Source organism: Polistes fuscatus, unplaced genomic scaffold (assembly GCF_010416935.1).
Source record: "Polistes fuscatus isolate 324 unplaced genomic scaffold, CU_Pfus_HIC Scaffold7, whole genome shotgun sequence".
Classification (NCBI taxonomy): Eukaryota; Metazoa; Arthropoda; class Insecta; order Hymenoptera; family Vespidae; genus Polistes; species Polistes fuscatus.
This window is the reverse complement of record NW_025113151.1, coordinates 2358780-2380094: the sequence shown is the minus strand read 5'-3', so window position 1 is coordinate 2380094 and position 21315 is coordinate 2358780. Positions and strand designations below refer to the sequence as shown.

General features: G+C 27.7%; 1 protein-coding gene across 5 annotated transcripts in view; it reads left to right on the top strand.

The window, feature by feature from the left end:
- Nucleotides 1-21315, top strand: part of LOC122524490 (protein kinase C and casein kinase substrate in neurons protein 1) — a 59868-nt gene extending 38553 nt beyond the window's left edge. Inside the window, exons 1-10 of one of the 5 annotated variants that reach the window (XM_043646802.1) lie at nucleotides 4875-4898; nucleotides 11962-12355; nucleotides 12969-13157; nucleotides 14969-14989; nucleotides 16848-17074; nucleotides 17173-17293; nucleotides 19008-19118; nucleotides 20161-20327; nucleotides 20454-20617; nucleotides 20796-21315. In XM_043646802.1, coding sequence (XP_043502737.1) covers nucleotides 11993-12355; nucleotides 12969-13157; nucleotides 14969-14989; nucleotides 16848-17074; nucleotides 17173-17293; nucleotides 19008-19118; nucleotides 20161-20327; nucleotides 20454-20617; nucleotides 20796-20908 — 1476 coding nt within the window. In that variant the 5' untranslated portion in view covers nucleotides 4875-4898; nucleotides 11962-11992 and the 3' untranslated portion in view covers nucleotides 20909-21315. Of the gene's footprint in view, nucleotides 1-4874; nucleotides 4899-11961; nucleotides 12356-12924; nucleotides 13158-14968; nucleotides 14990-16847; nucleotides 17075-17172; nucleotides 17294-19007; nucleotides 19119-20160; nucleotides 20328-20453; nucleotides 20618-20795 lie in introns of those variants that run through there. The other 4 variants (XM_043646801.1, XM_043646805.1, XM_043646803.1 and 1 more) reach the window with 4 other exon arrangements.

Below are 21315 nucleotides of genomic sequence, written 5' to 3'. Positions count from 1 at the left end.
TGAACAAGACATAGCGTAATATTGCAAGATTGTTATTACGTGGCCTAATTAAACGCAAAGCATGCCAATATTACCGGTGTTAAAAGCAAGTATCATAATTGTAATCGCGTGCTTATACGTTTCTAGAGCAGATAGTAATAACGGTATTAAGCGATACATAGATTTTAATTGATACGATTAAAAACATAATTTAACTTTAATGTTAACTCTCTCTAACGTGTTTTATACTAACGAATTTTTTTTCAATCAAATTTTATATTGTTTGATCGCAGTTATACAATGAAACTTAAAATCAAATTTATTTTGTTGATTTTTAGCGAATACTTTAAAGTGCTATTTTTTTAATAATTTTTAAATAAAATTTTGTTGTATTTTTTTGTTTAATCGACCATTTTATAAAAATAATGAATATTTGCAAAGATATATAGTAGGTATTTGTATGAATACGAATGTACGTTATGTATAATAATCTTTCTCGTATACGAAAAACTGAAGTGTATTCTTAATTACTCAAGGTACTCATTTTCTATTGTGCTGTTTAAAAAAAACAACATAACTACTCTTCCCATTTATTTCCGATCCATGACTCCCGGTGCATTGCACTGTCCTAGATATCTTCTACCACGAAATGGGGAATAGTTGTTCACATTTTAAATTTTCTAAAGCAAAAAAGATATTCCAATTCGCTAGATCATAAATTATTAACAATCACCTAATATATACAAAATAATTATTTTCCACCAATGGAAATAAAATAAAACAAAAGTTTTCAACTTGGTACAATTTTGTTTTAATCAAATAAAACTAACGTAATTATAAGAAACAAATTAAAACGATCGTTGACTCCTTTGATCGATATTTTTATTTTTATTTAAAAAATAATAAACTTCTCTACTTTTAAAACTTGCTAGTTCAAAGTCGACTTTTTTCTTATTGGTTTTCAAGTCAAACTACAATTGTTGTTATTGTAAAGTTTCATGAAAAAGGTTTTCTAGGCCATGATTGTCAAAGAAAATGAGTTTCTTTTTTGCGTGAACTTTAGCAAACACGTTGCACCGTTCACGTACTATCTTTCGTCTTTATAACACATCTTTTAAGTTTAATGGTAAGTCTTTGAACCGTGTGCTTCGGGTCAAGAGACTGGAGAACACCTTGGGGAAAGATGTTAGAGATCAAACTGTTCTTATAATGTGTTTTAGTAAAATTCTTGTTCAACGGGATTACTTTTAGAAACGATTCAACCGATTAAATTGTAATTTACGTTAAACGCATTGATTTACTTCGAACAAAATTAACTTTGCTAATGCAAATACCGAAAAGAAAATATAATTAGTTTATTTATTATTATCAAATAATTTCATTTAAATTGAAATTATTGTATCAGTCAGTCAACAGTTAATACCAAAAGAAATTAACTGCAAACAAACTGCATGAATTTAAATAACCAATCTTATACTTTTATTCGAATACAAATTTGTTCAACATTTTTCAAACTTAATCTAAACAAAAAATTGATGCTTTTTCCAATCACAAATTTAGATTTATTTCATCGATAAAATCGATTATTATTATTACTACTACTGACAGGTCTTCGTGGCTCAAGTGGTAGAGCGTTCTTTCGGTATGCGAAAGATTCATCCTGGGTTCGAATCCCGGGCCTCTCGATTTTATTTAAACAACTGTATAGCTCGATTTTATTGGGAGAGTTCTTCGAACGAACAAATGCGTCAGGGTTGCGTCACTAAATAATAAAAAAAAATATTACTACTACTACTTTAGTATTCACAAAAAATAAATTAGTTAAATCTGTCATATGTTAAAAGAGAAACGTTAAAGAATCGATTGTAAAAAATAATACAAAAGGGTGTGGATAATTATCTTGTATGTAATACAATTTCATGTACACCCATGAGAAACATCTGCATATGACAATGACAAATATAGTCACTACAGATCTGTCGTTTACAGATGGGACACCAATCACAACAGAGAATCCCCACGATACGATTCAACTAATCTATTCCATGCCATTTGGCGAAAGTAAAGTAAACCGCTTTAGCTAGCAAATTTACACATTTGAAAACTGGGTTGTCTCTAACATCAACCTCGATATTCCTCTGACTTTCAATAAAACACGTTTTGCTTCAACTATTTTACCGTTTCCATTGAAGAAATGTAAAAACATTTCAACAATTACCACACCTATCGTTCAATAATCTTCAAAAGAAAACACTTATACAATTAATTTAATCTTCAATTTATAACTAAAGTATACCAATCTAATTTGTTTTCCGATTCAATGAATTATTTTCTTTGAAGATTGATCGTTTGATCTCAACATTGGACAATAAAATCGTGGGTGGTGTTTAATCATTAGAAAAAAGAAAAAAAAGGGCAATAAACGAGACTTTTTTATAGTCTTGGCAAAGATTATTTGGTAAAGGAATACTCACTTAAGTTATATGTAAATTATTTTACCCTTCATTTACCTATACAATTTCAGAGCCAAAGTACAATAGTTTTTTTCCTTGCATAATTTGGCACGGTATTACCTTTTAAAAGATATATTTTCCTTTATGCCAATTTCTCAGCATTGTTCCGAGTATAAACCGTGACACAATTTCTCATTGAGAAGAATTCAAATCTACCGACTATTGTCCGTGTCTGAATTAGTTGGTTATATAGTTGTTATTATTTAAAACTAATCACTGTAAAAATAATAAAATGATAATTGAAAAGTAACCGAGTATGGTTATTCGAATAATTTACAATCTTTTTACATTTGATTATATTATTTTCAAAATAATGTGCGTATCTCGTAAGATAGTACCGATATCTTAATCATAAGTATACCTCTTTAACAATAGTAAATTATGTGAAATAATGATAACACGATGAAATATAATTATAGTTATTGATTTAGGTATTTAAAATGTTTTTAATTAATTATACTTTCTAAACGATGTGTTTTTATTTTTTTTAAGAACAGTACTAGCATCCTAATCAAAATACACATCAAATTTATTAATTTTATCAATAAATCCATGTGGTTACTTTTCCAAATAAATAAACAATAAAAAAACCACACATAGATTTAATAATATATTATCGATTAAATATTTTAATAATTTTGTTTTAATTTTATAACAAATTGTGACTCGTCCGAGAGTGCACTTTAAACTTTTTTTAATTATTTAAAAAGAAAACTAATAATAATAATTACTGGAATTTGCTCTTGTTCTCTAATTAGACATCATATTTTCAATAAGAATATAAACGTCAGTAAATCAAGCATAAAAATTAGTAATTTTCTATCAGCAACGCGACGAAATGATAAATGACTCGACTAAAATAAAACCAAGAAGATGATAGTAACAGGTACTTACTATTAAATGCTCGATCAAAACGTGATCCTCAACTTAATACGTAATTTAATCGAAATTCATTATCTTTGTATGACATAATCCTTATTTAAATATTGATTTCACGATACGTTCGTAAAAACTATTACTGAAAAAAAAGAACGACAAAAATTATCTTCATTTTTATAAAATATTTTCAATTGTTATACCTAATATAAATAATAGCTACATAATTATCAAAAAATATAATAACAATGATAAATAATAATAAATAAAACCCATTCGTATACACTTACTTATAATTAGTTGATAAAACATAACCGTGTCATCAAAAAATTAAATAAAAAAATATAATAATAATAATAATATTTATTATTCAATTTTACGTTCACTAATAGAATTTGATTTACAATTTTTTGTAACAACAATTTTTGTAATTATCAATAAAATATAATTAAACTAAAGGTATAACAAATAAAAGGAATATAAAATATAAAAAACGAACGTATTTAGATAAAAAAACAAATGATCGTACTACATTGGCAATTTTAGTTTTCGAATCGAACGTATTCACCTTTTAGTTTGCAAAATGTTTCTCGTATTACTGTGACGTTAGTCATGTTTATTTACGACACCCTTTATCTTATCAGCAACATGACCTCTCTCTCTCTCTCTCTCTCTCTTTTTCTCTCTTTCTCTATCGTTCCTCGTACATGAGTACACACACACATACACACGATCGTTTTTTCGATCCAGTCAAACAAAACGCTTATCAGAGAATAGTCAACGTGATGTCACTGTTAACAAGATATTTAAAAAAGAAAGAAAAATGCAAACAATCAAAAAACGCTGCCGTATTTAACGTGTTCTCATATTTCAACCGTAATACCTGCGATTTGTTATCAAATTAACGTGAACGACGATATCTCTCTCATAACCTTTTTTTATTTCTTTCTTTCTTTTTCTTTTTTTTGTTTTCCCCTCTCTTTCCACATTACGTATTTTCGATTAGCATTTTCCTGTGAAACAGTTAAAACCAAAATTAAATTCGTCGTACGATTTGCGATTAGATTTCTTCATTTACTTATTTCTCGATCAAGAATTTATTTTGAAATAATAATAATAATAATAATAGATAAATCATCCTATCATTTGTCAATTATTTCTTATTGTTCGATTCTTATTCTTATTATTATTATTATTATTATTAGAGATAAGTTTTCATAGAAAAGAAAAAAATAAAAAGACTATGTGTGACGATTGATAAATAGATAAATAAAATAAAATAAAAAAAAATCAAGACTCGTTTCATTTATTAAACTTACGATACACCGGACAAGACAAGTTGGTAGTTTGAAAACTTGTATTTATATTATTCGTGTGTTTAGTTAGTTAGCTAGCTAGCTAACTAGGTATATGTACATACTTGTATGTACATACTTGTATCACAGATTCAGAGTTTATCTTTTGCCGGCCGGTGGAACGACATTCCACAATCGAGATCAAGCTCTGTTCATTCTCTTAGGACATTGAAAGGTAGGTGTGACGGAAAGAATCGTCAAATCTTTCTTTAGAGTTGTCTATTATTTCCTCTCTCTCTCCCCCCCCCCGTTTTCTTCGAGATAATTTTTGACACAATATCAATGTGAATCTCTTCGTTTATTTCTTTTTAAAATAAAATAAAAAAAAAGGAATCGAACTTTAATAATTAACAACGTGTAAAAACAAACGTCTTATTATTATTTTTATCAATAGCGTTCATTCGTACACAAAATGGTTCATATAAATGTATTATAAATTTAAAATTTTTGATATTTAAAATCATGTTGAATGGGAACGTAATTTTGTTTTGTTGCAATTATATCTCTTTTGTTTTAATTTCTGTAGATTGTTATTCACTGTGGGTGTAAGATGAATGAGATGATTTACTATAGAAAATCTATTAATCAAGCTTATTTGAAATGCCCGTATGCAGAATATGTGTATTATTCAACCGTTAATTGGACAAAGTGTTTTAAAGCTGAAAATGATATCTTTGGAAACACATGTTAGAAAATTTAAATTATATTTTTATAAAATTACTATATTTGTATATAAATAAAATGATTTTAAAATATATTTAATTTTATAATAGATGAAATAGAAATTTAATATATATATTTGTTTAATCCAGGAAACATTACTATAACAGTCATAATATTAATATAATTATTATAATAATAATCAACCAGTTCAAAAATAGGACCAATATATAAATGAACTTTTAGATACCAAACAAAAAATATCATATCCCAAAATTGATGACCATTTTCCCTATAAATCACCCTGCATGATTATTTACATCTAATCATTTTGAAATTATTTAAATAGTAATTAAATAAATTATATACCCTTATCCAAGAATCCAGGAAACAGTTCAAACATAGGACCAATATACAAATGAACTTTTGGATCACAAACAAAAAATATCATATCTCAAAATTGATAACCATTTTCCCTATAAATCACCCTACATGATTATTCACACATATATATATCTAATCATATTTAAATATTCAGATAGCAATGAAATAAATTATATATCCTTATCCAAGAATCCAGGACACATTACTATAACAGTAATGTTAATACATTATAATATTAATAATATTATATAATATTATAATAATAATCAGTCAGTTCAAACATATAGGACCAATATACAAATGAACTTTTAGATCCAAACAAAAAAATCATATCCCAAAATTGATGACCATTTTCCCAATAAATCACCCTGCATGACTATTTACATCTAATCATCTTTAAATATTCAGATACCAATGAAATAAATTATATATCCTTATCCAAGAATCCAGGACACATTACTATAACAGTAATGTTAATACATTATAATATTAATAATATTATATAATATTATAATATTAATTAATGTTAATACACATAATATTAATATAATTATTATAATAATAATCAGTCAGTTCAAACATATAGGACCAATATACAAATGAACTTTTGGATCACAAACAAAAAAATCATATCCCAAAATTGATGACCATTTTCCCTATAAATCATCCTGCATGATTATTTACATCTAATCATCTTTAAATATTCAGATACCAAATGAAATAAATTATATATCCTTATCTAAGAATCCAGGACACATTACTATAACAGTAATGTTAATACATTATAATATTATAATATTAATTAATGTTAATACACATAATATTAATATAATTATTATAATAATAATCAGTCAGTTCAAACATATAGGACCAATATACAAATGAACTTTTGGATCACAAACAAAAAAATCATATCCCAAAATTGATGACCATTTTCCCTATAAATCACCCTGCATGATTATTTACATCTAATCATTTTGAAATGATTTAAATAGTAATTAAATAAATTATATACCCTTATCCAAGAATCCAGGAAACAGTTCAAACCTAGGACCAATATACAAATGAACTTTTGGATCACAAACAAAAAAATCATATCCCAAAATTGATGACCATTTTCCCAATAAATCACCCTGCATGACTATTTACATCTAATCATTTTTTTTTTTGAAATTATTTAAATAGTAATGAAATAAATTACATATCCTTATCCAAGAATCCAGAAAACATTACTATAACAATCATAATATTAATATTTATTATAATAATCAGCCAGTTTTCAAACATAGGACCAATATACAAATGAACTTTTGGATCACAAACAAAAAAAATCATATCCCAAAATTGATGACCATTTTCCCAATAAATCACCCTGCATGATTATTTACATCCAATCATTTTGAAATGATTTAAATAGTAATTAAATAAATTACATATCCTTATCCGATAATCAATAGAATATGGTACTCGTATGTCAAGTAAAAAGAAAAATAGGCTAACCGACCTTCCGGAGAACGAAAATCAAAGTCCTTGATCTGACCTTCCTCTAAAAGAGTTGAATGTTGCTCGTCTTCCGGCCTGCCCGACGACATTCCAAGACGACTCATACCCAGGACCGTTCGTTCCTCTTCTACTTCTTCTTTTCCTTTTCCTTTTCCTTTTCCTTTTCCTCCTCCTCCTTCTACTCTGCTTCCTGTTTCTAATACTTTTATCATTTCGTTCAACAACCAGGAGGACAATCGTTAGTTCCATTTCGCGTCATACAGTACAGAAAACAACACGTTAATTAAGTTTTTTTTGTTTAATTAATTCAACTAACTCTAATGTTAGAATTTTTATTATTATTTCTTATTTTTTTCTTCTTCTTCTTCTTCTTTTTTTTCTTGGAACATTATATAGGCAAGAAATCTTCTCTAACAGGTCATTGAACATTTTAACTTTAAAAAGGTTTATTATTATTGGATCGATAGTGGTTAACTCAATAAAGCGTTCCTTCCTATCTTCAATAAAGTTATATAATATTGTGTAACACTTTGTTCTAAAGAAAAGAAAAATAACTAAAAGGAAAACGTTAATTTGTTTCTTTTTAAACGATTAAATCAGTGTTAGATTTGCAATTGTTGTTGCAATTTTCTAGTTGATTCATCTTTCATTAATCAATACGAAATAGATATAAAATAATACTATATGTGTGTGTGTGTCTGTGTGTGTTTATGTTTATCCAAAGGAAAGCAATTAATTAAAAACGTTGCACGACTATTAAAAGGAATGATTACCCAAAGTTTTGCATCGTATTAAAATTAGCATACAACTAGCATGCGTCACCTTGTACGATGAATATTCTGTGTTCTGTATGATACACCCACGTTTGAAATATTTATATGTGTGTGCACGTACATGTATAATAATAGGAGCTTATGTTATGCAAATTATCATTCAATACTGGTACCAAAGTATTTTCTTTTTTTTTTTAAACATCGTCATCTCAACGATTTCCATGTTCCAGTTGAAAAATATTACCAACAATTTTTAACGATCTTCACTATTTATAGTCGTTACAAAAATTAAAAATAATAATAATAATAACTTAACAAAAAATATGTATATATGTTATATCCTTTATTTTTGTTTTTTTTTTTAATCTTTTTTTACAAAATATTTAACGAGTCAAAATATTGTATATCAAATAAATTTGGTTGTATGAATAAACTTGTACGTTGCATTTTTAACGAAAAACGATGAATGAGAATCACTGTTTTTAAAGGACCACGATCAAACAACGTTCATTATCTCTTACGTACCATGCGCGTAATAGCTTGTCGTTTAGTATGAAAATATTCAATCGATTAAGGTATTTTAATACCCGAAGGCACGATTTTGATCAATTGTAAGTTCAGTATAGTTCGATAAACTTTAAACTACTTGACGATTTATGATGATCGATGTATCGATCGATCAATCGATCTTCCTCATAAATAATCCTGATCAATAATTCGATCTTTTTTCTTTTTTTTTTGTTATTTCCTACCGTTTATAAATTTATATTTTTAGAAATTAATTCGTTAATTTAATCTCGAAACGATTTATTATCAACACGTGCTAAAACACCAATCAAAAGTTTTCAATGATTGCGTCAATTCGGAGAAATAAAATATTTGTACGAATAAATGAATGCATTAAAGAGTAATCGTAATTGATCGATTGATTTATTTGTCAAATAAATTCACTAGCAGGGTGTTTTATATTTCGTACTATTTCTCTTTTGATATTTTTTAGTTTTTTTTTTTTTTTTAAATCTAGGAATGAGAACCACAACCAACCACCACCACCCCCTTCCCCAACTTTATTTTAAACATCCTGAAAATTAGTCTTACGAATTTTTCCAATTGAATATATTAATATTAAATCGAGTGTATAAATTTTACTGCACGAGTCAAACAATTCTTTTGTCTCAAATTCTAGTATTGTTAGATTAGTATTATCAAATTTATGGGATCGTAAAAGAAATTTCTATCGGGAATATATGAAAACAATTTTGTTTTCCTTCGATCAAATAATTGATAAATCATTTCAAAAAATTTATCGATGCATTCGATTTTTGCATAAATCAGCAAATAATTATAAACTTTTGACCGATAGTGTATTACCAAAGAGGTCGATGCACCATACTTGCAATTTCGAGAGGAGTGATTACAGCATATTAAGCAAGATTCTAACCATCGAAGTGTTAAATTATCTCCATAATTCGATGAGCTCGTTAATTAGGTCAACCGATTAACATCGTCATCAAACTTCTACTCGTTTTCGTGTTTTCTCCTTAACCATCATACATCAGGGGATACTCTCATAGTATTTGTTTCTGTTTAATTTCAAATATACAATCCTAAAATTAACGTAATTTTAAAAGTTTATATGAAAATGTGTAGGTAGAAATATTTTGATTTCGAATTTATAATCAAGTTCGTCATTTTTCATACTTTTGATGCTTTTGATGTTTTTGATGCTTCGTACGTTTGATAAATAAAACAATATGGTTTTAGATCAAGGATATAATACAATGTATAAATTTAATAAGTTAATATTTTTTTGTAGATGTAATTTGAAATGAATGATTTATAAGTTCTAACAAAAAAAAAAAAACGAACCCTCTTTTTGGAACATCCTGTATATTTTTTCCCCCTTCTTGATTATTGTAACAAGAACATAAGGAAAATAAGATTACTGTGTAATTTCAATACTTACCAAAGAATTCTTATTTTTCTTCTCTGCAATAAGAAAAGAAAGAGGTAGAAAGAGGGGTGGGGTGGGGTAGGGTAGGGGTTGAGGGTATGGAGAAGCAAGAAAAAGAAAGAAATACGATGACGAGGTAGGATTTTATGATAAAAGATCGATGAAGTAGAGCAAATACGAGGTCAGACGACGAATCCGATAGTTTAGTTTAAATTACCCTATCTTTCGCAGAAGTTGAAAGCGGAAAGAACCGTGAAAGGGGAGGGGGAATGACTTTTCAACTTCTTTTTCTTTTTCTTCCTTCTACTTCTTCGTCTTCTTATTCTTCCTCTTTCTTCCAATACTCAGAAATATCCTACAATCTAAGAAACGACGACGACCATCATCAAATTATTAGATTTCATTCTTGTGAACGAACTCGCAAAAAGACTTTTCTACTATATTTTTACAAAATATTGTTGTACTTTTTGGCTAAGAGCCTCAAAAACTTTTTAAGCATTTTCTAAGAATCTCTTGACCAATAGAATTCCTTTAATACATTCCCTAAGAATCTCTTGACCAATAGAATTCCTTTAATACATTCCCTAAGAATCTCTTGGCCAATAGAATTTCATTAATGCAAAATCATCTCATTCATACATTCGTACCTTAATGTGAATATCTCACTAATGTATTGGAAATATTAACAATTTATATTAATAAATTAAATGACACGATTATCGTAAAAAGAAAAATCAAAAGATAATAATATATATGCATAAAATAATGCAATGTAGCAAAATATAATTTATACAACGTTGTCCTAATTATTTTCCTCGTACAATTTTTACCAACACATAATTTAATATTTCTTTTCTTATTTTTACTTATAAAATAGGCTGATAAAATGTTGTGAAAATTAATTAAGAGACACTTTCTATTATATTATTACATATATTAAATGTATTGTTATATTTAATTATTGTTATATTCGTTTGAAAAAAAATTCATTCGCGTAACTGACTTAATTTTAACACATAAAAAAAGAAGCGTAATTCTTTAATGAGAAAGAGAGACACACACACACACACACATACAGACAGAGGTTAGATTTATAATGGCTTCGCAAATCGGGCCAATCGATGATCCAGACCAACTCATAATCCAATTACGTCGACTCTAGTCAGCTCAAATACGTCGGGATATACATTTATAGAAAACTAGACACGTGACGTTCATCCTCGACCTTTCGAATTCATTTCCTTTGATTATTTCATTATAAATTAATTGACATAAATCATTTTAAATTCTTCCCCCTCTCCCATTCATATGTTTCCACGTTTCGTTATAAATCAAATATTACGATGAGATTAAAATCAAATCTATATTAATAGCAAAGATTTGTAATCATAATTAATTACAATAACGTTCAAATAATCTTTAGAAATGCATATGATTATTTTTCTTCTTCTTCTTCTTCTTCTTTTCTAACTTTTGCTTGGTTATTCCTGAAAACATAGAAGACTTTTCCTAATTTCTTCCAATTTCGTCTACTCAGGGATCTTTTTGATGCCAGTTAAAATACCAGCTGCCTATTTGATGTCATCTAACCATTTTAGTTATGGTTTGTCTTCTGCTTCTCTTATGTTGGTCTCCCTTGGATGTCGAATGTAAAATTTTACTTTACCATCGTTTTCATCTTTCTACCTCACAACGTGTCCTAACCATCGCAATTTCAGTCCAACTATTTTTCTGACGATGTCTCTGACCTTTGTTTTCTTTCGGACATCTTCATTTTTAATTTAGGATCTTTGTATTATTTTCAATTTATTATTATTATTATTATTCTTTACTGTTAGGGCTGGTGTATTCAGCCAATAGGCGGTGTCAATGATCTGTATATTATGATTACGTCAAATTAAATCTAAATTAATGAAAATAATTTAAATAATAATTTGAAATGTTGTTTCTTTTTTTGTTTTCAGTTGAGAGAGGAATTTCTCGATTTAGATTAGGATGTCACACCACAGCGACGATAACATGCTCATAGCAACGTCAGATTCATTCTGGGAGCCGGGAAATTACAAGAGAACTACCAAAAGGATCGAGGACGGTCACAAACTTTGCGATAGTCTAATAGCATTGGTTCAGGAAAGAGCAGAAATAGAAAAAAGTTACGCAAAAGCGTTGAAAAATTGGTCGAAAAATTGGAACGACAAGATTGAAAAGGGTCCGGAGTATGGAACCACGGAAGCTGCGTGGAAGGGTGTTCTGGTCGAGTCTGACAGGTTGTGTGACCTTCATCTTAGGGTTAAGGAAAACCTTTGCAACGATATCATTCAACAGGTGAAGACATGGCAAAAGGATACCTATCACAAGGTAAAAACAATATTACTAATACGATCAGTCATTATTTTTCTTTCTCGATCAAAATTCAGGACTGGTTCTAGGTTTAAGAATAAAATACCAAAGTACAATGACCTAGGGACATCAAACAAAATGATTAATTGTTAAATGATAATAATAACCCTAAAAATTCGTGCAATAATAAGTTTGATGTAATATATTAACCAACCGTGTGTCCCATAAAAATTGTAGAGTATCGTTACTCGTTTATGGTATTTGTATATTGCTTACTAAATTTCCCCCTTCCTTCCCCTGCCCGTCCTTTATCAAGCATCGTATTATTTTAATAAAAATGACAAATAAAACGAAACTGATCACAGACCTATGATAAAAGATGCTACGCGTAATCCTCGAACCGGTCCTGCATAATAAAAAATCATTTTTTAAGAAATGTCTCTTATACCTGGAAATTAATCTTTTTTTTAACGATCAATGATAATTCGGGATTAAGGATCCAATTAAAAAAAAAAGAAAAACAAAAAAAAGAAATGAAAAGAAGGAAAGGGGGTAACAAAAGCTACAATTGATTTATTTTCATGTAGGTATGCGTTATTATTCGTAATATCTCGCCGATGTTGTATTGCAGTCGATGATGACCCTCAAAGAGCGGAAGGAAATGGAAGACGCGTTTAAAAAAGCCCAAAAACCATGGGCTAAACTATTACAGAAAGTCGAGAAAGCCAAAGCTGAATATCACAACAGCTGCAAAACTGAACGAACTGCAGCTAACATGGAGAGGAATGCTTCCGCTGATAGTTCTCTTTCACCAGACCAGGTAATTTGTTCTTACGATTATGTTCGTCCTTGTCTATTCTTCTTTTTTTTTTTTTTTTTCTTTTTTTTTTCATTTTTTTTCTATATTCGCGTCACGATCAACTCTATTCACAAAGAACGCGTTATCTATCGTAGTTGAGTCATTACATACGCACACATACACACACACATATATATATATATATATATAAATACATTTAATCATTACTTTTTCTTCGACGTCTAATGTACAGGTGTGATTCACCTAAACTGTGCCACACAAATTATATTTCTAAACTATTTGTAATATAATCAAAATATTTAATATAATAATTGTGCAATATCTAAAGGGTTACAAGATGTAATCATTAATTTTCTGCTATCTTGTTTTCTTTCTTTATTTTTCTTTTTTCTTTTTATATTCTTTTTATCGAAATAGGAAGAGAATAACCTTGAAAGAGTATTAGACTTTGAGTATAAAATAAAAAAGAATTTATTGGAGTGTATAGAAATTTATTTTACTTTTAGTATTCTGTTTTTAATTGTCAATTAAAAATTTGACCTTCCCCCTCTCCCTCTATTTAAATAAAATATTTCTTAGTGATCTTCGTATCTGAATAATAAAAAAAAAAGAAATGAAATGGAATAAAATTAATTATTCCCTCTTTGTCGATAACCTCGATAATAAAACTCTTTGTTTGAGAAACATTATTTTTCCTTCGTCTAACAAATAATTAAGAAATAATTTCAATGGCACACTCTTGAGAATGAATCATTTTGTATATTAAACGTCGCATTGATCATGCCTATTCATTTTTTAAAAGGATCAAAGAATCTAGACGATTGATAAAACAATTTTCCTCCCATTGAGATATCGGTTAATTATTTTATTTGCGATATTACTTGTAATACGAAGGTAAAAAAAAAAGATATGAAAAGAAAACGAATGCCTCTAACACTTCGAGGAATAATAATTGATATAGATAATCGTACATTTATTTTACGACCAGGAGGAGAGTACCCGCATCGAAATAATGAATACACGATAAACGCGTTGTTAAATGAACAAAAAAATTAATTTAAAAAAAAAGAAAATAAAGAAAAATACGTACGATAAAATATAATTGTCTACAACAATTTGAAATCAAATTTGATAGACCATTCATTCGATAAACAATTTATAACGATTTTTATTAAAATATTATTATTTTATTATTTATATATAAAAAAAAAAAAAAAAAAAACACCCCACTGTGCACTGATTCGATGCCAATTGTAGATTATTTTCGAATTTAACAAGGGGAGAGCTAAGTTTCATGTTTCAAGCTCAAAACTTTTCAACCCACCCACTTATTAGTTTCTTCTACAATTTCTCTTTCTTCGATTAAATTCTTAACAATTTATTTTTTCATCTAAAACGAGCTAAAAGATATAATGACGTGTAATGTGAAACATTTCTTTTCGTTTTCTTTGAAATCCTTATAAGTATTGGGGTGTCTTACCACTCGAGCACAATAATCACTCTTATGTAGAACTTAAAAAAAAAAAAAAGACATGGGTTTTCTATTAACTTGGCTCGTCCCCTTGTAAAATATTTTTGATGAAATATCTCGATAAAAATGTTGATCTCACGATTACAATAAAGATCGTTCAAATCGAATTAATATTTTATATAAAACATTATGTTTTTGTTTTTTGTTTTTTTTTTTCTATTTTCACGTGTATACAAATGTGTCTACATTGGCTAGCGTGCATCACTATTATGCACATGTGAATATATGTATATTACAAGTAGTCTCGATTGTTTTTCTCTTTAGCAATAATTATTTTCAGATGGCCCGAGGCTCTGAAAACGTATGTCAACAAATCCTATATTAACAGAGTTGCATGCGCCACTATTTTATTGTCTTTTATTCGATATTTGCAATCGTTCAATCTCCATTTCTAATTGTTATAAACAATATCTTTCAAGTATTTAAATGCGATGAGTGTTGTGCCCCAACCCTGACCCAATTATAATTACGATTCTATTTCTATCTAGAAATATTTATAAAATATAATTTCTTTTTAACCAAAGGAAAGAGAGTATAGATAATTTATAGTAAAATATTTTATTTTATTTAATAGCATGCACGTAAAAAAGAAACAAAAAAAAAAAAAGAACCAAAAAGAAAAAGAAAATGAAAAATTTGTTTACTCGCGCTCACCTCACGATTGTGTTGACTATTTGGAAAAGGTCGGAAAATAAATTAGGAAAGTGATTAGACACTTTGAAAAAATTAGCTAACAACGTTTTTAGATGACTGAGTGTGGATGTGGTGATGCATGGGGCCTCAGAATACGAGAGTGCCTTAGGAATTCTAAGATAGGGGACGTTCAGCTTGTATGTATATGATGTTGCATGTAGCATGATTATTAATCCACGTTTTTCTTGTTTTTTTTCTCTCTCTCTTTCTCTCTCTCTCTCTCTCATTACAGAAAGCTCTGCTGGTAAGCAATATCGATTATCAAAATACCTTTTTACCCTTGTATTATTCGCTTGGTTAGATTCCTCATTGAGAGATTCGAATATTTTCTTTAATGTCTACCTATAGAAATATATTTTAATATCTAATCGAATCCGCGAGGAATGTATTGCGGTATACATTAAAGAAAAACGTTTATTATTTTATCTTTTTTTTTTTATTTATTTTTTATTTTATTTTTTTTTGGTTTATTTACACCCCATTACAACTAAAAAACCCATACCTTTCTAATAACATTTAAATAAATTCGATGATCCTTTTTCAACTTATATATTTTTCTCTTTTTATTTTATTTTATATTCACTTCTATTATCTCGTAAAAAGCTCTGTTCACTTTTAATTCTAGCTAATTTTTTCGTAATTGCACAAATTATGCACATATATTTAATAAATGTAATAGTTAGTAATGAGTATCGGTAATACTTATATTAATATCACTGTTTTAATATTAAGTTAGTAATTTTATGGTATATACGTGTATATACAGGGTGTCCTATAACTGATGGTATAAACTGGGGGGGGGGGTGACTTATTTTATTTTATATATATATATATATATATGATCGATTATTTTTCTTTTAAAGTTTTTTTCTATGAGTCACGATTACAATACTAATAATAAATTTATTAAAAATGTAGAATAAAATTTGTTCATATAAAGCTTTGTGCTTTTTTTGTGGTGGGGAGATAAATTAATTTGATAATTTGTCAAGTACCCGTGTTCTTTACAACATGCTTGCTTTTACCACTAATTACAAGACACCCTGTATATTATATTATACTACGAGCGATAATGTATTATCCTTAAATTTCGCTAGCACTCGTATAATAGTTCGAACTTTAGAGATTCACTGAAAAACTTTCTAAGTTAATAACTCCCAAAAGGCATTATTTTTACAGCTTTGTTTACGATGCGAAAATAAATTAGAAGGTAAAGAATTGCAGCAACAGACTACGTAAAAATTAATTTTATGTTTAGAGATACATATATTTGATTTTATTGGATATATATAAGAACGTAGATTATAACATTATTTATAAATGTTTCCCAACATACGTTAGTTTCTGCTAAAATAATCTTTACCTTCAATTTATCTCCAAAGCTATAAAACCGTGTTATTGTTACATCAGTTAAAAAAAAAAAATAGAAGAAAAGAAAACATAATATTTATTATATTTTGATACAGGTAAAGAAAATGCAAGACAGAGTCCAGAAGACGAAAGAAGAAGTACAAAAGGCGAAAGAAAAATACGAAGCCGCTCTTCAAGAAATAAATCAATATAATCCTAAATACATGGAGGATATGTCACAAGTTTTTGATAAATGTCAAGAAATGGAGGCCCAACGACTTCAATTCTTCAAAGAAGTTCTTTTTGGTATTCACAAGTGCCTCAATATATCCCAGGATCCAGTGTAAGTATACTTCATTGTTATATTTTCTTCTTTTTATTTATTTTTTATTTTTCTTTTTTAATTGTTTTCTCATCTCATTTGGTTTGTTTGTTTTTTAGGCTTCCACAAATTTATGAAGAATTTTACCATACGATTAATAACGCCGATCACGAAAAGGATCTTAAATGGTGGTCTAATAATCATGGCATAAACATGGCTATGAATTGGCCACAATTTGAGGTAATTTATTGATTAAAATGTATATCAATTTTAAAGAAAAAAAAAAAAAAAAAACAAACCAAACACTAATGCATGCAAATTTCTGCTCGTAATTGGAAATCTGCCATTAGAGAACGCATAGCCGTAGCGTGGGTTTTAAATATATGTGTATATATATATATATATATATATATATATATGATAAATAATATATATGATAAATATATATATATACATATCACTCCTATTACTCTTCTTTATACATATGATCGTTTATTTTATAACTTGTGTCGATTTTTATTATTCCTAATTATATTTTTCATTAACGATTGAATGAGCATTTGTCGACAAAAGAATTTGTTTACGATCCATGTCTATTACCTTTTTTTTATTTCTCTCTCTCTCTCTATAATGATAAATGTTAAATAAATTGATCTCAAATTGAATTTTTCTTCTTTTTGAAAAAAAAAATTAAGAAAACAGGGCATAGATTAAAATAAAAATATTGCTCTCGATAAACGTCTAACGACCTATCATCGTTTCATTTTATGAATGTTGTAATAATCGTATATCAATCTATGTGTCGACATATGAAATTGAAATTACGCTATTGAAATACGCTTATGTCAAATTCTTTTGCAAGCTTAAAGAAATAATAATTTTTATGTTATTTTCGTTTAAATATTACAGCCTTCTTTTTTTTTTAATTTTTTAATTTTTAATTTTTAATTTTTCTTAATCATCAACCAGCTTTTTGAAAAAAAAAAACAATAAACGCTGCAACGTTGTAATCAATTATATTTACATATGTCTCTTGTAACAAAACTTATATATAAAAAACAAAACAAAAATCTCATGCTCGTTGATGATTACAGATATATTATTATTATTATCATTTTTATTTTTGTTTTTGGTTTTTTAAACTAATATTTGTGTCGTTAAAAGCTTAGTACCTGTTCCTATACATGCAAACAATTTCATTGATGTTAAAGGTCAATAACGTTGAGAGAGTAACTTCATACTTTGATAAAGCCCATCGAACTATAATCAGATCAAAAAAAGTTTCTTCATACGTTCATAGAATTGTACATATATTCGATTAATTAACACTATGTCGTCTGATGACACTAAGTTTGTGTCGCCTGAAAACTATTGAACAAATGCTGATAAGACCTCTTTAGTGTCACGTTCAAAACTATCGAAAAAAAATGCTAGTATCGGAAGAAAAAATCTTGATTATTAGATGCAAATGTCAAAGTATTAATAGAAACTAAAATAAAAAGTATCAGAATCGTTTCTATCATATCAACACTTAATTAATATAACTATGGTTTTATTATAATATATAGAACTTTTTCTTTACATTATTATATTTATTTCTATTTTTTTTTAATTCTAATTTCTCATTCACTTAATGCATTTTCATTCTCTCTTTCTCTCTTTAAAATAAACTCAAGAATTCGCATTATTTATTGATATGAAAATCTTACGATTGTAATTACCTTGTTGATAAATTAAATGTATACGTACAATTCAATGAAATGTATAATGAAAGTAACAAAATTTTTACGACTGACTATAATAAACATAATATTTCTATCGGTCGATATCTAAATTATCAAATCTTACATTAGCTACACGATGAGGAGATCTTTTAAGCTTAGATAGAAAACCCCCATAAAGACTTTCCGGAATGCATGCATGTGATTGTTTGGGCGTTGCTATTATTATGCAGGACTACACAGAGGAATTCCGTGACATCACCAAGGGTTCAAAGTCAAAGGAGGCACTTCCAGCTGGATCCATCACTCTCATCAATCAACGACCGGTCGGCGAGGATCTGCATGTAAAGTTTTGTTTAAGTTTACATGAGAACCCTAGCGTTTTAGCATCTTTGTTGTTAACTATTACGAGATATCTACAAATATATATATATGTATATATATATGCGTAGTATCTAACATAGTACATGCACATTTAAAACCTCGCCTTTAACGGAGGAATGAAAGCAAATTCGGAGACAAGAAATCTTTCACGAATTGTACTTATGTAAAAGAAAAAAAAGAAAGAAAACACATATACACACGCAAATCGCAAGTTACAAAAGGTGGATGGCAATGGCGCATGAGCTCTCTCACCAATAATTAAGCTTCATTTATAATTTCCTCTTTTTATAGCTTATTTGTTCGCTCATTTCATTCACTAATTGTAAGTGTTATTAACTATTATAATATACGCTTCACGCTTACTCACTAAATAACTTTTTATTCAAATTGATCGCACAGGTACACGTATTAAATATTATCTTGATGTAGAAATGATTTTAATATAAACAGATTTAATATCCTAAACTTTGTTTAAGTTTAAGTTTAATTATTCAAGGAATCTGTACTAAAGTCATCTCTAACTTTATATATTTTTATACACTTTGCTTTAATTGTTTACTATATATTATAAGATATTTATTCATTTTCAATTAATATCGTCTCAATTCTCTTATATATTTATATATAATATTATTGCATACTTTTGTATATACATGTTACATAACTTTAGATAAGAAAACATTTTCTTAAATATATGCATTTTGTATTATTATTGGGCTGCAATCATAACTCCAAATCATTCTAACATCTTTGTTACACATTGTACAGATAAAATTTTCAAAACCAATATCTATGTAAATATACATTTATCACTTGAACTATATATATATGAATGAAATAAGATTATTCGATACATGCTAAATACTTGGTCATACGCACAGATACACGTATACATAAGCAAATGTTTTTATATATTATTGAAGGCACAATTACATTATGCTAAGTATCAATATAAATATATAAATTTAAATTTAATCTATTTTGATTTCTTTCTCAATCTAGGAATTCCCTCCAGTCAATCATAAATCAAAGTCAAAATCTGCTGGTCGTGTTATATCAACGGATGGACTTCACAATGATAATAAAACAGATACTATTAATTCGAGCAAACAATCATCGGAAAAAATTAATCACGAAAGTAGTGGCGTTAATAGAAGTTCTACAATTACGTAAGTTTATTTTAATTATTAATATAATATAATTAATGTTTAGTGTGTGTACACTTTACAAATACCATTAAAAAATTATAATCATTTAATTAGAATATTTTATATATTTATTGATTTAATTTTTAGGAATGGTACTAATAATACAAAGCAGGAATCTAATCCATTCGAAGAAGAGGAATGGGACGAGGATGGTGGTGAACCATTAGTAGACAGTGGAGAACCAGGAGTTCCGGTTAAAGCTTTGTATAATTATGAAGGTGCAGAAGCTGACGAACTTAGTTTTAAACAAGGTATATATTGTATGTTATATTATCAGCAAATCATTAATTGCATTCATTTAAGATTATCAACATTTCATTATTAATATTAAATAGCTTTGCTATATTTATTTTATATTTTACTTTATTTTTTATTTTTTTACAAACTTTAAACAAATTTATATCATTCAACGTTTCTTATTAATTAAAGGTGATGTATTTGAAAAATTGGAAGACGAAGACGAACAGGGATGGTGTAAAGGAAGGAAAGATGGTAGAGTCGGTCTTTATCCTGCAAATTACGTAGAATTATTATCTCAATAGTTTATGCAAATTATTGAAATTTTCTAAACAAAATTCCTTTCTTGGTTACTTAAAGAGTAAAAATTTATTAAAAAAAAAAAAAAAAAGAACAAAATCTAGTTATCTCTTATTGTTTTTATTATTCTTCGATGATGTAATGTCGTTAAAAAAAGTTTATTTTTGTTAGGAAAAAGAAAATTTACACTGTTTTGTTCGTGTGTGACACGATGGTATATATACATATATACATAAATATATATGGTTTGCGTAAACTTAAAAATTTCACAATTAACTGTGAATATAAAATTAAAAAAAAAATGAAAGAAAGAAAAGGAACAGTCGCGCGTGACTGTTTTTTCTGTTTTTTATATCAAAGATAGTTAAATGAAAATATATGAGTTCTTTGGATAAAAGATCTCAGAAGAAAA